At 44.9% G+C, this 18,355-nt stretch overlaps 1 protein-coding gene across 8 annotated transcripts in view; it reads right to left on the reverse strand.

Moving 5' to 3' along the window:
- The window catches only part of LOC144495199 (FYN-binding protein 1-like), a 232,892-nt gene that overhangs the window by 36,778 nt on the left and 177,759 nt on the right, over positions 1-18,355 (reverse strand). For 3 of the 8 annotated variants that reach the window (XM_078215251.1, XM_078215250.1, XM_078215248.1), the window contains 5 exons: positions 16,002-16,033; positions 13,242-13,317; positions 12,107-12,253; positions 3,649-3,680; positions 736-799 (listed from right to left, as the gene is read on the reverse strand). In XM_078215251.1, coding sequence (XP_078071377.1) covers positions 736-799; positions 3,649-3,680; positions 12,107-12,253; positions 13,242-13,317; positions 16,002-16,033 — 351 coding nt within the window. The remainder of the gene's footprint in view (positions 1-735; positions 800-3,648; positions 3,681-12,106; positions 12,254-13,241; positions 13,318-16,001; positions 16,034-18,355) is intronic. The other 5 variants (XM_078215256.1, XM_078215255.1, XM_078215254.1 and 2 more) reach the window with 2 other exon arrangements.

Here is an 18,355-nt window from a genome sequence, read left to right on the forward strand (position 1 = left end):
GTTTCCCCACCATTGCCGACATAATTTTTAAAGTCAATTGGATGAGGAACTTGCAATCACAGAATCATAGAAACCCTACAGTACAGAAAGAGGCCATTTGGCCCATCGAGTCTGCACCGACCACAATCCCAGCCAGAACCTACCCCCATATCCCTACATATTTACCTGTTAATCCCTCTAACTTACGCATCTCAGGACACGAAGGGGCAATTTTAGCATGGCCAATCAACCTAACCCGCACATCTTTGGACTGTGGGAGGAAACCGGAGCACCCGGAGGAAACCCACGCAGACACGAGGAGAATGTGTAAACTCCACACAGACAATGACCCAAGCCGGGAATTGAACCCAGGTCCCTGGAGCTGTGAAGCAGCGGTGCTAACCACTGTGCTACCGTGCTGCCCAAAGTCCAAAGATGTGCAGGTTAGGTTGATTGGCCATGCTACAAATTGCCCCTTAGAGTCCTGAGATGCATAGGTTAGAAGGATTAGCGGGTAAATATGTCGGGATTTGGGGGTAGGGCCTGGGTGGGAATCCGGTCGGTGCAGACTCGATGGGCCCAATGGCCTCTCTCTGCACTGTAGGGTTTCTATGCAATGTTACAAGCAAAAAGCAGGGTGTGCAACTAAACACGATTGCCTTTTCAGATCAGCACTTCTGTACTGTTCCTTGATTCTGATTTCAATGAAGCAGCACTGCTACCTGGAGCTAATGTAAATGGTGGGGTAGATTGTACCTGAATTCAGGAGGTGGAGGTGGGAAATCATCAGCGCCAACATCATCATAGACATCTTCCCCGTCTGTGGGAGAAAACAAGAGTCAAAGAGCACAAAGACCCAACAACAACAGCAATAATAAATAAAAAAAAGCAGAAAAACTACAATCACCAGCCACATGTCGCCAAAGTGTGATAGACAAGTGGCATCAACCATGACATAACTGGTTTATTTTGCATAAACCACTGCTTCTTAAAGTTTTACCTTTATAGACAAGTTTAGCTTGCACATTTCTTTTGATCATTGAGTAAAGTGGTTGGAATGACATGAATACTGTCAGCATGCAGGGTGACAGAGTCAGTGACACACAGGAAAAACACCCGAGCTCCTTTTCCATCTCATCACAGAATTCATAGAATCCCTACAGTACAGAAGGAGGTCATTTGGCCCATCAAGTCTGTACCGACCATAATCCTACCCAGTCCCTATTCCCGTAACCCCACACATTTACCCTGACACTAAGGGGCAATTTAGCATGGCCAATCAAACAAACCCACATATCTTTGGACTGTGGGAGGAAACCCACGCAGACACGGGGAGAATGTGCAAACTCCACACAGACAGTGACCCGAGGTCAGAATTGAACCTGGGTTCCTGGCGCTGTGAGGCAGCAGCACTAACCACTGTGCCACCGTGCTGTCCGTTGATAACTCAACATGATGGTTAACTCTAAGCTATATTCCCAGTGAGAACCGGCCCACAGCACACAGCTGCCCCTAACTGGGCAAGAATTGATGGCACATTGGTAATATTGCTGAGGAAGATCAGAGAATGGTCACTGGGAAGATGGAAAATGCCATTGAGGAGCAGAAGGTGCTGCTCATCTCAGCCACATTGATGGGACAGAGAGAGCTTTACTCTGTATCTAACCCCATGCTGTACCTGTCCTGGGAATGTTTGATGGGGACAGTGCAGAGAGAGCTTTACTCTGTATCTAACCCCGTGCTGTACCTGTCCTGGGAGTGTTTGATGGGGACAGTGTAGAGGGAGCTTTACTCTGTATCTAACCCCATGCTATACCTGTCCTGGGAGTGTTTGATGGGGACAGTGTAGAGGAAGCTTTACTCTGTATCTAACCCCGTGCTGTACCTGTCCTGGGAGTGTTTGATGGGTGATAGTGTAGAGGGAGCTTTATTCTGTATCTAACCCCGTGCTGTACTTGCCCTGGGAGTGTTTGATGGGGACAGTGTAGAGGGAGCTTTACTCTGTATCTAACCCCGTGCTGTACCTGTCCTGGGAGTGTTTGATGGGGACAGTGTAGAGGGAGCTTTACTCTGTATCTAACCCCGTGCTGCACCTTTCCTGGGAGTGTTTGATGGGGACAGTGTAGAGGGAGCTTTATTCTGTATCTAACTCCGTGCTGTACTTGCCTTGGTATCCTATTGTTTTGCATCAAGTTCAAATTATATCTCTGCACTATGTCATCGAGGTGCCTTTTGATATCCACCAATTGCCTCCCTGGTGATTATACCAGGATCATGTTGAGTGATCCCTCTATCACAGCACCATTAGAGTCTTCAGTGACCGGAGTGGGACACCTAATTTTCATGGAGCTTTTGTGTCTCTGCCACAAAGAGCTCTTGGTGGATGCCTATCTTGCCTGAGTTGGTGGGAAAGCAGTCTTAATTTTTTTTTAGCAGTCTTAATACACATAGAGGAAACAAAATAATCTTCCATTGTTCAGAGGCCCAGGCCAGTCTTGACCCACTCCAGTTATAGCAGACCAGCAATGACTCTTTAACGTTGCACTGGGTTTCACCCATTCCCTTGCAAAGCCCAATAATGCTGTCATGGTAGAACAATGAACAAAGAACAAAAAAAATTACAGCACAAAATACAAAACTGGCTCGGTCAAAGAAGACAGAGGGTAGCAGTGGGAGGGTGCATTTCTGAATGGAGGGCTGTGACAAGTGGCGTTCCTCAGGGATCAGTGCTGAGACCTTTGCTGTTTCTAATGTATATATATATATATATAAATGATTTGGAGGAAATGTAACTGGATTATTAGTAAGTTTGCGGACAACACAAAGGTTGGTGGATTTGCAGATAGCTATGAGGACCATCAGAGGATACAGCAGGATATAGATCAGCTGGAGACTTGGGCGGGAAGGTTACAGATGGAGTTTAATCCAGACAAATGTGAGGTAATGCATTTTGGAAGGTCTAATACAGATAGGAAATATACAGTAAATGGCAGAACCCTTAAGAGTATTGATAGGCAAAGGGATCTGGGTTACAGGTACACAGGTCACTTAAAGTGGCAATGCAGGTGGAGAAGGTAGTCAAGAAGGCATACGGCATGCTTGCCTTCATCGGCCAGGGCATTGAGTTTAAAAATTGTCATCATGTTGCAGCTTTATAGAACCTTAGTTCGGCCGCATTTGGAATATCGTGTTCAATTCTGGTCACCACACTACCAGAAAGATGTGGAGGCTTTGGAGAGGGTACAGAAAAGATTTACTAAGATGTTGCCTGATATGGAGGGCATTAGCTATGAGGAGAGGTTGGAGAAACTTAGTTTGTTCTCACTAGAGGTTGAGGGGTGACCTGATAGAAGTCTACAAGATTATGAGAGGCATGGGCAGACAGAGTGGACAGTCAGAAGCTTTTTCCCAGGGTGGAAGAATCAATTACTAGGGAGCACAGGTTTAAGGTGCGAGGGGCAAGGTTTAAAGGAGATGTACGAAGCAGAGTTTTTACACAGAGGGTGATGGGTGCCTGGAACTAATTAAATTAGCATAGCGGGTTAGGAGAATCCCCCCCTGGCCCCCGCCCCCATGGTCTGTGAAAAGCAAACGTGAGGTCCCTGATTCCCCAGCAAAAGAAAGCAACTATATCCAATAAGCACAGTTTCAGATCAGAAGCTCCCTTACCAACTGCAAGCTCTGCTGATGGAGGAATGGACCTAGAAGAAAATAAAAACACAAATTTACCCCGAACAAAGGAACAATTTAACAATAACCCAGATCTAGTAGAATTCACAACAGAGAAGTGAGATGCACGCATAATGCATTCCAAAAGTTAGATACTGTTCAGGGTGATATAAGATTTAATTAGGTGTGATTTAGGTTTAAGATTAACCTGTGTTAAAGTGGCAGACACATGAACATTATAGAAACCTGGTCAGTCAGTGGGTGTCAGTGAAAGCCTCAGCTGGCTGATTTGATAGTAAATATGACTTTGTACGCGTAACCCCAGATAAATTCAAAAATCATGCTGCAGTGGTAATCTGAAATCTGTGTTCAAACCTTGGTTCACACTATCAACCTGACTTTTCTTTTTACACATTGAAGGACCTTCTTGGTATTTTATTCATAGAAATCATAGAAACCCTACAGTGCAGAAGGAGGCCATTCGGCCCATCGAGTCTGCACCGACCACAATCCCACCCAGGCCCTACCCCCACATATTTACCCGCTAATCCCTCTAACCGACGCATTTTAGGATTCTAAGGGGCAATTTTTAACCTGGCCAATCAACCTAACCCGCACATCTTTGGACTGTGGGAGGAAACCGGAGCACCCGGAGGAAACCCACGCTGACACGAGGAGAACGTGCAAACTCCACACAGACAGTGACCCGAGCCGGGAATCGAACCCGGGACCCTGGAGCTGTGAAGCAGCAGTGCTAACCACTGCGCTACCGTGCCGCCTTATTGTTCCAACTAAGCTTATATTTAAGCCAGAATTTCTCTATTGCAAGAATTTCATATAGTTTGAGCAGACTTATGAGTTTCAGCTTGGTGCAGACAAATCACCTTTCCCTACCCTGAAAATGACACTATTAATAATGAAATGACTGCAGTCAAAGCTGGGACTGTTTATTTAAACGTTGGTCCTTTTAGTTTGTCCAGCAGATGGCAGTGTCTCATACAGCTCTATTCTGACTTGCTTGCTTTTGTATTCTCATGTTCCTATTTACAAAGCTCAAGATGCCATATGCTTTATGAACCACATTTTCAACCTGTCCTGCCAGCTTCAATGACTCTTACACATATACACCCTCTGCTTCTGCACCCCTCTTAGAATTGTACCCTTGGTTTTACATTGAGATTTTCCAGCCCTTCCCGACAGCAGGATCTTCCGGTCCTGGAAGACACTAAGGGGCAATTTAGCATGGCCAATCCACCTAACCTGCACATCTTTGGGCTGTGGGAGGAAACTGGAGCACCCGGAGGAAACCCACCAGACACGGGGAGAACGTGCAAACTCCACACAGACAGTGACCCAAGGCCAGAATTGAACCTGGATCCCTGGCACTGTGAGGCCGCAGTGCTAACCACTGTGCCACCATGCCACCCATAATTCTGAGGAATTTCCTGCTCTCATTTTCATGGGTACTTCCTTTTAGACAAAGAATATTTATTTTGCTCCTTTCTGCTTCATTTCTCTCTGGCCTTTTCATAGCGTGCCATCCAGAACTGTACCTTATATTAGTGTAATCACCCCAACTGCGTCTCCTTTGATTTACATTGTACTGTGGTGTCTACAGATATTGTAATTGTGTTAACGTCTTTGGTTTGCCTCACATTATGGTCCAGATGTTTTTCAGAAATGACTTTTGCCCCCTTTCGAAGAATTTGTCTCACCTTGCACATATCCTGTTCCAATTTTTTTTTAAACTGGCTATGCACATTCTTTTATTCCAGCTGTTAACAGTCCTGCATTTTTCACTGGTAACATGTGATCTTGCATCTGCTTCCTGATTTGCATAAATGATCTAAACTCTCCCTGCAAATCCCAAACTGCACTGTCAGCTTTTGCTCGCCTGCCTATTTTAGCATTATCAGTAAATCTTACTGTTGGTTTCAGAGTCCTGGTAATTTTTAATAATAAGAAATACCAGAAGCCCAAATACCAACCCCAGCAGAACAACAAATCTATTCCCAATCCGACAACATACAATACTTCAAAGTTTCTTTTTGTCTACAAATTTTGAATTTGTGCACTGTACACCAAGGTCTGGATCATTAATGTACTGATGTGGAGATGCCGGCGTTGGACTGGGGTAAACACAGTAAGAGTTTTAACAACACTAATGTACATCAGGAAGAGCAGTGGTCCTAAGAGTGAACCTTGGGGGAATTCTACTACAAACCTTCCTGTAGTCTGATAACTGTTCACCACTACTCTGTGTTTCCTGTCATTCAATTTTGTATCTATGTTGCTGTTTCCCTTTTATTTCCATGAGCTTTAACTTTGCTGACAAGTCTATTGTGGAGTACTTTATCAAATGCTTTTTGGTAGTCCGCGCACACCACATCAACAGCTCACCATCAACTCTCTGTTATCTCATCAAAATCTCCCAGCAAGTTAGCAAAGCAATTCTTGGCCATAACAATTCCATGCTGTTTGTCCTTAATTAATACACATTTGTTCAAGTGACTGCTAATTTTGGTCCTGGATTATGTTTCTAAAAACTGCCTAAATAATTGAAATTATTTGTATACTGAAATGTTCATAATTGTGCTATCCTCTTATTATTTTATACTTTTGTGATAGCCCCCACAGGATCCATGGGGACTCGCTGATTGATCTTCCTGTGGGGTCCAGGCCAGGACTAAGCCTGGTGAACTGTAGACCCAGGCGGGGACTAGTGTGTGTACACCACAGTAGTGGTTTTACTTTGCATTCTGGAAGTAAACTGTGTTCCTTATACACTATTACCATTTCAGTCTGTATTAGGATAATTAAACTTCCCAACTTTCAGGGTAAAACAGCTGCCTGATTGACACCCCTTCCACAATATTCACTCCCTCTACCACTGGCACACAGTGGCAGCTGTGTAGCATCTATAAGATTCACTGTGGAAATTCACTAAGCTTCCTTCAATAGATCCTTCCAAGCCTACAGCCAGACCGCTCATTCAAGGTATCAATCTAGTAAACCTCCTTTGAACTGGTCACCCTATTATAGAAAGGATATTAGTAAACTAGAAAGAGTGCAGAAAAGATTTACCAGGATGCTACCGGGACTTGATGGATTGAGTTATAAGGAGAGGCTGGATAGACTGGGACTTTTTTCTCTGGAGCGTCGGAGGCTGAGGGGTGATCTTATAGAGGTCTATAAAATAATGAGGGGCACAGATCAGCTAGATAGTCAATATCTTTTTCCCAAAGGTAGGGGAGTCTAAAACTAGAGGGCATAGGTTTAAGGTGAGAGAGGAGAGATACAAAAGTGTCCAGAGGAGCAATTTTTTCACACAGAGGGTGGTGAGTGTCTGGAACAAGCTGTCAGAGGTAGTAGTAGAGGCGGGTACAATTTTGTCTTTTAAAAAGCATTTAGATAGTTATATGGGTACGATGGGTATAGAGGGATATGAGCCAAATGCGGGCAATTGGGATTAGCTTAGGGGTTTTAAAAAAAAAAAGGGCGGCATGGACAAGTTGGGTCAAAGGGCCTGTTTCCTTGCTGTAAACCTCTATGACTCTAACTGCCTCCAACTCATTTACATCCTCCCTTAAATAAGGGGACAATAACTGCACAATATTCGAGATGTGGTCTCACCAATGCTCTGTATAACTGAAGCATCACATCCTTACGTTTATATTCAATTTCTCTCATTATAAAGGATAACATTCCAGGAGCCTTCTCGATTACCTGCTGTACCTGCAAACTAACCTTTTGTGCCTCGTGCATCGGAACGCCTAGATTCCTCTGCATCTCAGAATTCTGCCGTTGTTCTTTGTTTAAGTAACCCTCTGCTTTTTTATTCTTCTTGTCAAAGTGAACAACTTGACATTTCCCCACATTACATTCCATCTGCCAGATTTTTACCCCCTCACTCAACCTATCAATATCCATCTGCAACCTCCTTATGTCTTCTTCTTGCCTACTCATATTTGTGTCACCTCCAAATTTAGCTACCATACCTCTCTCTCTTAATCTAAGTCATTGATATAAATTGTATAAAGTTGAGGCTTCAGCACAGACCCCTGCAGGACTCCACTCGTCACATTCTACCGATCAGAAAAAGACCCATTATGCATACTCTCTGTTTGAATACTCTGGAATACTCTGTCATGTTCTGGAAATCCAAGTACAGTATATTTACAGGTTCCCCTTTATCAACAGAAAAACTCCAATAAATTGGTTAAACATCATTTCCCTTTCACAAAATCATGCTGACATCCTGATTACCTTGAAGTTTTCTAAGTGTCTAGCTAAAGCCTCCTTAATGACCAATTCTAACATCTTCCCCATAGCAGACGATACGCTAACTGGTCTATAGTTTCCCGTTTTCTGCCTCCCTCCCTTCTTGAACAGAGGGGTTATATTTGCTACTTTCCAGTCTGATGGAACCTTTCGAGAATCTAGTGATTTTTGGAAAATTAACACCAACTCATCTACTACCTCTTTAGCCACTCTATTAGAGAAAAGATATTATTAAACTAGAAAGAGTGCAGAAAAAACTTACTAGGATGCTACCGGGACTTGATGGTTTGAGTTATAAGGAGTGGCTGGAAAGACTGGGACTTTTTTCCCTGGAGCGTAGGAGGCTGAGGGGTGATCTTATAGAGGTCTATAAAATAATGAGGGGCACAGATCAGCTAGATAGTCAATATCTTTTCCCAAAGGTAGGGGAGTCTAAAACTAGAGGGCATAGGTTTAAGGTGAGAGGGGAGAGATACAAAAGTGTCCAGAGGGGCAATTTTTTCACATAGAGGGTGGTGAGTACCTGGAACAAGCTGCCAGAGGTAGTAGTAGAGGCGGGTACAATTTTGTCTTTTGAAAAGTGTTCAGACAGTTACATGGGTACGATGGGTATAGAGGGATATGGGCCAAACGCGGGCAATTGGGATTAGCTTAAGGGTTTTTAAAAAAGGGCAGCATGGACAGGTTGGGCCGAAGGGCCTGTTTCCATGCTGTAAACCTCTCTGACTCTATGACTCTTTTATGATCCTAGGACGAAGTCCATTAGGACCCAGAAACTTGTCAACTCACAACTTCATCAATTTGCTCAGCGCAGCTTCCCTGGTGATTGTAATTTCACAAAGTTCCTCTCTATCTGCCACTTCCTGATTCACAGCTGTTCCTGCAATGTTTTTGTATCCTTCATAGTGAGGCCTGAAGCAAAATATTTCAATCATTTCATCCACCATTTCCTTATTATCTACTATTAACTCCCCATTCTCACTCTCTATAGATCTGACACACACTTAACTCTTTTCCTTTATAAATAGCTATCAAAATTCTTGCTATCCATTGTTACCTTTCTCACCATCTTCCTCTCATACTCTTAATTCTTTCTCCCGATTAACCTTATAGCCATGTTCTAGCGTTCTTTATATTCTGACCAATCATCTGACCTGCCAATCACCGTTGCACAGTTATGGGCTTTTCCCTCAGGTTTGATGCTTTTCTTAACTTCTTAGTTAACCACGGATGGTGGGTCCTCCCCTTAGAATCTTTCATTACAGCAGGAATATACTTATTCTGAACTATCCCCTTAAATGCTTGTCACTGCTTTTCTATTGCTCTATCCTCTAGCCTTGTATCTCAGATATTTGTTAGTAAGGCTATTAAGTGTTACCAAACCAAGAAGAGGATGGTGATAAATTAAATCAAGAGACAGATCAGGCATGACCTATTTGAATGGAGGAACTGGTTGTGGGTGGTGGGTTGAATGGTTCCTCCCAATCCTTTGTGAGGGTCCAGGCTCTGTTCTTATGCAATTTTGATCGGCAGGTAAATCGGTGGAGAAAAATACAAGAGGAGATGTGGGGGCGATTTCCTGAAAAAATTGCTAAGTGCCCAACCAGTGGGAAAATGAGAGAATTTCCCACCCAGGTTTTGGCCACACTTAGGCGAATTTCTGGCATTTTGTGCTTCACAGTGTCTGCCAGGGTATTCACACTGGTAAGGGAGGCGGGGGGGGGGCTAATCCTGCCTGAGAGGCCGATAGCAGCATGCTGAGCGGATCAATCTCCCAGGGAGATTGGCGCATGCGCACTGACCCCCAACCCCCGCTCCACCCCCATGCCTGCGTCCCGATGATTCTCTCCTCGCCCCCCCACACCGGTCGCCTGATCTGACACCCCCCCAAATGGCCAGCCTGATTTCCCCCCCGCCCCCCGTGGCCAGCCCTGATCGCCCCCTCCCTCCCCCATTGATCACTGTGCAGAGCGGTAGTGCCCCCCTCCACCCCCCCCTTCCACACTACCACTGATTAGCTCAAACGCGCCACCTTCAAACTGCCCGGTGACTGGTGGGCAGTGCCAGGGTGCCAGTGCCAGCCTGGCACACTGGCACTGCCCAAGAGGCACCCACCCCTTTCCTGACCTCGCAGAAGGGCCTCAATGGCCTCTGCCCCACCAGTGAGGGCATCATGCCTGGTCCCCATTGCTGGGGACCAGCTTAATCCCCGCTGGTGGGAACCTCCCCCGGCGGGGTGGGAAACATTAGCAAGCCCAGACGATACTGTCCCGGGCTCACTAATAACATTGAAATATCAATTTCCATATGGTAATCTGCCTCATGCTCTTACCCGGCACGAGGCTGACTATTCCGTAAAAAGTGGCCTGGGGAAGTTGCGACCAGCCCTGCTGTTCACATTTCCCGGCCCGCTGCGCAACTCGAGCAGTGCAATGGGCCGGGAAAATTGTGCCCAACTTGAGGAAATTCTCTGTAGATTGGCAATGATTAACTTTCTGATCAATTGCACTAACCTTTAAGAAGAGCAGTAATCAATTCTACATGTACGATGAAAGCCTTAATTACCAGCAACTGTTTTGGTCCTGGCAGCTTGAAGTCTATGGCTGCTTCTCATGCTGCCTGAATAGTAACATTAGGTAGGGTATTAGTAATGAATGAATCCTCACTGAAACTGTGAGGTCAGATTAATGCAGAACAAGGCTCTCACAGGAGACAAGTATCCTGTTCCCAAAATGACTGAATAACCTCGGTCAAGCCATCAAATTCACTTCTGTTGCTCAGTTTGATGATCCAGGTGAATAGTGAATTAGTTTTAACATTTTTATTTCTGGGACACTGGCAAAGCTGCAATTATTTCTTGTCCTCAGTTGCTGTGAGTCAACCACATAATATGGTGGATATAGAAATCATAGAAACCCTACAGTGCAGAAGGAGGCCATTCGGCCCATCGAGTCTGCACCAACCACAATTCCACCCAGGCCCTACCCCCACATATTTACCCGCTAATCCCTCTAACCTACACATCCCAGGATTCTAATGGGCAATTTTTAACCTGGCCAATCAACCTAACCCGCACATCTTTGGACTGTGGGAGGAAACCGGAGCACCCGGAGGAAACCCACGCAGACACGAGGAGAATGTGAAAACTCCACACAGACAGTGACCCAAGCCGGGAATCGAACCCGGGACCCTGGAGCTGTGAAGCAGCAGTGCTAACCACTGTGCTACCGTGCCGCCCACGGATATGTTTATCCAGACCAGGCAAGGAAGGCAGGGTTTCTTCCCTGGAAGATGTTCCTGAACCAAACTGGGTGGCATGGTGGCACAGTGGTTAGCACTGCTGCCTCACAGCTCCAGAGATCCGGGTTCGATTCCCGGCTTGGGTCACTGTGTGGAGTCTGCATGTTCTCCTTGTGTCTGCATGGGTTTCCTCCGGGTGCTCCGGTTTCCTCCCACAGTCCAAAGATATGCGGGTTAGGTGAATTGGCCATGCTAAATTGACCTTAGTGTCAGGGGATGCGTAGGCTGGGGGATTAGTGAGGTTAATGCATTGGGTTCTGGGGATAGGGCCTGAGGTGGGATTGTTGTCAGTGCAGACTCGATGGGCCGAATAGCCTCTTTCTGCACTATGGGGATTCTATGATTCAAACAATTCACAGATTTCAATGGTCAATCTTTCTGACAGCCCATAATTGATCAGAGTTATTGAACTCAATGTCACAGCGTACCAGGGTAAGATTTAACTGGCTTGCCTGTCCAGTACTGCAATCCTTCCAGCTATCAAACCTTGGTGGTGGATGTTTGGGATAGGGCAGAGGGTGGTAGAGAGAGTATCGCTTCCTAACATGTTCACCTCTTGGGAGATGGATGAAGATGAACACTAATATTGCCCAGAGACCATCTGAGCTACTGGTGGAGGAAGATTGAGTGAATTTGAGGGCAAGAAAAATGAGCAAGAAAAATAAATGGGGAAAGAATTTGCAGAAACTGGACACTTGCCTCTAGTCTGCCCTAACTGAATGTATAGCAGTATTGATTAGGTTAGGGTCAGTCTTGACGTTGATAAATGAGTCAGTGATAATTTTAAAGCACTCCATGCAGTTAGCAGAAACCATCCACACGTTAGTACCAAGTGCAGTTATTAGTAAGAATGTGCTCTTGCTGTTTGGTGTCTTACGGGAGTGGGCGTTCACCATTTTCACCCTGAACTTCACTGTTCTCCTTTTCTCTCGCCTTTCTGTCGTTGTCGTCTTTCTCCACCTTCTTCTTCTTCAGGAGGCCCCAGGACCATGACCCAGCCTTTGAGGCATCCTGTGATACAGGGCTTCAAAGCATGAAGGGTATTATTTACTAGTTAACAAATCCTAGGCTCTGTTGTAGTTGGTCACCCAATTTGTGTTTGACCACGACCATTGGATTGCATCTTTGACTGTAACAAAAACCCAAAGCTCGGATTTTGGAAGAAGGTTCTGATGTTATAATTTATTTATGTGTTTAATTCTTGACACGGTCCTTTCATAGTAGTAATATATGTGAACAGTCAGGATAATAGTTGTACTTGGGTAGAGTCTTAGTTTGGGATATGAGAATGGAAGGATAGAAATTCCAATCAGTGCTGCTGTGCTAATTTATTCCTGCTGTTACTACAAGAAATATTAACCTCCATTCAAATTTGTTTCAAGTGTTCCATGTATTCATATGCCTCAATCTTAACCCACAGTTGCCAACAGTGTAGTGGTTAAGTATATTGGAATTTGGGTCAGCAATGAGCCATTGTATGTTCCATTGCTGCCAGAATCAGTGGAGAAGTTTGATTCAGACACCCACAGCCTGTAAATATGACAAGAACTTGCTCCATGTTTTGGCAGAGGTGTTAGTCCCTCTCAATCCTCCAGCCACCCTCAGCAGGTCTTAACTGTCAGCTCACTAGGTCAAGCACCAGCCCTCAAGCCAGAAGAAGGATTAAAGTGACTGCCTAATCCAGCAAAAATCCCTTAGCCCACTTTTCCAACTCCCTTCTGTTGCTTAACCCTCCACAGCCCCTCCTTGCGATTGCCACTCCTCACCTTGAACCGACCTAGACGATATGGCTGGTGCAGCTGCCTGATTTCCAATGGTTGCTGAGCTTTTCCAAAAAGGCAAGTCAACAAACTGATTAAAGTCAAATGAAGTCTGGCTATGGAATTGATTTGGGCCCCTGATCCCTTTCATTGGGCAGCTGATGGATCAGTTCAAAATGTGACCCCTTTCCATGAGCCCTGTCCAAGCTCACAGCACCTTTAGGGTGACCCACCCTCAAGTATGATTCTTACCTGGGCTTTATGTCTTCAGGGATACCATCGACATCATCATAGATTTCTTCACCTGAAGGAGGAGGAGGAAAGAACCCTGAGATGTACAGAAAGACACAAAACTGTCAGCTCCACAGTTTGAAAGGAACATGGAGGAGAGGTTTGATGAACGGCAGCAGTAATCATAAGGATTCATCATAAAAATGCAAATACCAGACGGGGAAGGCAGGGCAAAGAGAGAAATCTGAGGAACATTTTCAGCTAAAGGTTAATTGCCATGGGGAATGATTTAGCAGCTAAGAATGTTGAAATGGAGAGTGTTCAGAAGAAAATTGGAAGTGGTTCCAAAATGACTAAGGAGCATAGTGAGGAGTTGGGTAAAAACACAAAAGCTAAGAGCAGGCCGTACAGCACCCCCGTGCAACCTGCTCCACCATTTCATACAATCATATTTAAACTTCTATATGAACTCTACTTTCCTGTTCTATCCCCAAGTTCTTTGAGTCCCTTAGTACCCAAATACTAATGGCGATGGCCTAGTGGTATTATCGCTGGACTATTAATCCAGAAACTCAGCTAATGCTCTGGAGGCCCAGGTTCGAATCCTGCCAGGCAGATGGTGGAATTTGAATTCAATAAAAAAAAATTTGGAATTAAGAATCTACTGATGACCAGACAGTGATTCGAGACCAGAATTGAAACTGGGCCCCTGGGACTGTGAGGCAGCATTACTAACTGCTTGGGGAGGCAATGGCCTAGCAGTATTATCGCTGGACTATTAAACAAGAAACTCAGCTAATGTTCTGGGGACCTGGGTTCGAATCCCTGCCACACCAGATGGTGTAATTTGAATTCTATAAAAAAAAATCTGGAATTATGAATCTACTGATGATCATGAAACCATTGTTGATTGTCGGAAAAAACCCATCCTGGTTCACTAATGCCCTTTAGGGAAGGAAATCTACCATTCTTACCTGGTCTGGCCTACATGTATCTCCAAAGCCACAGCAATGTGGTTGACCCTTAACTGCCCTCCAAGGGCAATTAGGGATGGGCAATAAATGCTGGCCAGCCAGCGACACCCATACCCCACAAATTAATAAAGAATTATTGATCTCAAACTTGAATATAATCACAACTAAGCATCAACAAATTTCTGGGATAGAGAGTTCCAAAGATTCACACCCTCTGTGAAGAGATTTCTCCTTATCTCTGATTTCAGAGAAAGCTCAGATAAAGTTGAAGATAAAGTTCAGATATCTTATTTCAGATAAAGCTTGGCACAACATCGTGGGCTGAAGGGCCTGTTCTGTGTCGTACTGTTCTATGTTCTCTGTCCTAAATGCTATTTCTGAGTTATGCCCTCTGCTTCTTGATTCTTCTACAGGGCAAACAACCTCTCAACATCTACCCTATCAAGCCCCCTGAGAATTCGCACCCCTTGTCCAAGTCATTAAAAACTGCAGCCCCAGTACTGATCCCTGTGGTACTCTACTAGGTTGCCATCTGGAAAATGCCTGTCTTATCCCAACTCTCTGTTGTCTATTTGTTAGCCAATCCTCTATCCATGTTAATATGCTACCTCCAACATCCTGGGCTCTTACCTTATTAAATAGCCTTTTGTGTGGCATCTTATTGAACGCTTTTTGGAAATCCAAGTATATTACATCTACTGGTTCCCCTTTAACTATTCTGCTCATTACCACCTCAAAGAATTCTAATCAATTTGTCAGGCATTATTTCCCCTTCCTGAAGCCATGCTGACTCTGCTTGATTATACTGTGTATTTCTAAATGCTCTGCTATTACATCTTTTACAATAGACTCCAACATTTTTCCAATGACAGATGTTAAGTTAACTGGCCTATAGTTACCTATTTTTGTCTTCCTCCCTTTTTGAATAAAGTTACTTCATTGGCAGTTGTCCAATCCCCTGGGACTTTTCCAGAATTTAAGGATTCTTGGAAGATTACTACCAGTGCATCCACTATGTAGCTACTTTCTTTAATATCCTAAGATGCAACCCATCTGGTCCAGGGAATTTATCGGCCTTTAGCTCCATTAGTTTCTGGAGTACTTTTTCTCTAGTGATAATTATTGTATTTATTTCCTCTCCCTCCCTTTTGCCATCCTCTGCCATGTCTGGTTCCCCAATATTATTTCTCCAGTCTCATTCTCTTAAGGGTCCTGTGTTCACTTTGGCCTCTCTCTTCCCTTTTGTATATTTAAAGAAGCTCTCACTGTCCATTTTTATATTACTTGCTAGATTACCTTCATAGTTTATCTTTTCCCTCTTTATTTCTTTTGGTCATCATTTGTTGGTCTATAAAACTTTCTCAATACTCTGGCTTACCATTGCTACCACATTGTTGTTTTTTTTCTTTTAGTTTAATATTTTCCTTAACTTCCATGGTTAGCCATGGTTGATTCATTCCCTTTCTAGAATCCTTCTTCCTCATTGGGATGTATCTTTGCTGTGAGTCATGAACTATTTTCATAAATGTCTGCCATTGATGATCAACTGTCTTTTCTGTTTAACTCCTTTCCCAGTCTACTCCAGCCAACTCTGTCCTCATTCCTTTGCAATTACCCTTCCTTAAGTTTAGCACAGTTGTTTCTAACCCAGTTTTCTCATGTGGAGCACAGGGATGAAGGACTTTGGCCTTACAACGTGTGAGGAAACCTCACAGAAACACAAAAAGTGTTGGCACACTCTGAGCATAAAATGCAGAGGTAGAATGTGACGTCAAAGATAGGGAATGATTGCTTATCTCATACTCACCACCACCCCCAGTATTGCTGCTCCCAGGGCCCCTGGAGAACAATGGAGAAATGATTTGAAATCAGCAACAGTTTGAGACAGAATTAAGAACATTAGTAGCAGCTCACAAATTCCATTTACTGGTGATGAAGTATGGAAGAAGTCTTCTGGTAGTTTGGTTAATGTTTACTTGAGATAAGGATCTATTTGCATACAGATTGCTCCTGTCACATTCAGACCAATATGTGCCTTGGAACATTGCTCTGCATGAACTGTCCACCTGAGCATTATCAGTGCAGGACTGTGCGCTGAGTTTGTAAATATACAAGACATCATTATCTCCCCATCAGGCCCCCGTGTCCCATTAGGCCTCCCAGCCCCTTTGGCACTGCCCCATGCCTGGTGGGCAGTGCCAATGTGGCCTCTGGACATTGGCACTTTGCCCCTTGGGCAGTGCCAAGGGGCCCAGGCTGGCACTGTCAAGTTGCCAATGCTGAGGAGGCACCCCTGGCGCCCAACCCTCTGGGGGGCCTCAATTGCCCCTCCTTTATTTCAGTGGTGTCAGGCCGCCAGCTCCCTGTTAGTGGGGAGCTATAGTAATCCCCGCTGGAGTGAAATACCCCTGGCGGAGACGGGGTGGGGGGGAGAGGCTAGCGGGCCCAAAGATTTCAGTCCCGGGCCCATTAATTGCACTCAAATTATATTTAAAGTAGGCACTGCATACATTATGCAGCTCCGCGCCGATGTCTGGCATGGAGCTGACAGTGCCGGGAATCTGGCTCTGGTAGATGCACTGAGACCCAGACGCCCAACGGGGAGCCAGCGAAACTGCCCCCGCTGGAGTCTCCGGACCTGTTACGCTAAAAAAGCAGTGCAGCAGAATGGGAGAATCTCCCCCAGTTTCTCCCCATCTACTCTACCCAGACCCTTTTAGTTTTTAACACTTCTATCTAATCTCCTCTCAACCTTTCCTTCTTTATGAAATGGTCCCAGCATCTCCAGCCTTTCTATGTAACTGAAGTCCCTCATTCCTGAAACCAATCTTGTGAACCTTTTCTGCTCTCCCTCTAATGCCTTCACATCTTTCTAAACTGTGGTGCCAAGAACGGGAGGTTGAGGTCGAGCCAGTGTTTCATACAGAAAACATGCCAACCGTTCACAACAATTCTGAGACTCCAGTGCATAAACCTGCAAGAAGCTGATACACAAACATTTCACAGTCCTCTTATGCAAAATAGTGGAGCGTTCTTCACCTTTGACCCCTTTGTTACCTTACCCATTCTCTATTCCCTCACATCCTCCCCAACAACCCATACCTCCTCATTCAAGGTTTTAAAACTTGGAAACTGCAGTCTTTGAACTTTCTGGGTCTACAGGACTAGTGAAGCTATAACCAACGCTCAGGAATTCCTTCTCTAAACTGCTCAACCACATCACCTCCCACTCTTCCTTAAAACACAACACTTAGACCAAGCTTCCTCCTTTGCTTGGCTATCCAATTTCTAACATATGGCTCTGTGAAACGCCCTGAATGTTTCAAAGGAAAGTACAGCACAGGAACAGGCTCTTTGGCCCTCCAAGCCTGTGCTGCTCATGATGCCCTAACTAAACTAAAAACAAACCTTCTGCTCTTACTCAGTCCGTATCCCTCTATTCCCTCACTATTCATGTAGCCATCCAGATGCCTCTTAAATGTTGCTAATGTGCCTGTTTCCACCACCTCCTCTGGCTGCGCATTCCAGGTACCCACCACTCTCTGTGTGAAAAACTTCCCCTGCACATTTCCCTTAAACTTTCCTCCTCTCACCTTGAACCTGTGCCCCTTGTAATTGACACTTCCACCTTTGGAAAAAGCCTCTGACTATCCACCCTGTCTGTGCCTCTCATCATTTTGTAGACCTCTATCAGGTCTCCCTCAGCCTCTATCTTTCCAGTGAAAACAATCCTAGTTTATTCAACCTCTCCTCATGGCCAACACCCTCAAGACCAGGCAACATCCTGGTGAACCTTCTTTGCACTCTCTCCAAGCTTCCACATCCTTCTGGTAGTGTGGTGACCAGAACTGCACACAATACTCCAAATGCAGCCTAACCAAGGTTTTATAAAGCTGCATCATGATTTCCCAACTCATGTACTCAATGCCCTGGCCAGTGAAGGCAAGAATGCCATATGCCTTCTTAATCACCTTGGCCACCTGTGTTGTCACTTTTCGGGAACTGTGGACCTGCACATCTAGATCCCTCTGTATGTTAATGTTCCTAAGGGTTCTGCCATTTACAGTATAATTCACGCCTAAATTTGATCCTCCAAAATGCATCACCTCGCATTTGTTTGGATTAAACAACAGAGGTCCCAGCATTGATCCCTGCGCAACA

This window comes from Mustelus asterias, chromosome 6 (genome assembly GCF_964213995.1).
Source record: "Mustelus asterias chromosome 6, sMusAst1.hap1.1, whole genome shotgun sequence".
Lineage (NCBI taxonomy): Eukaryota > Metazoa > Chordata > Chondrichthyes > Carcharhiniformes > Triakidae > Mustelus > Mustelus asterias.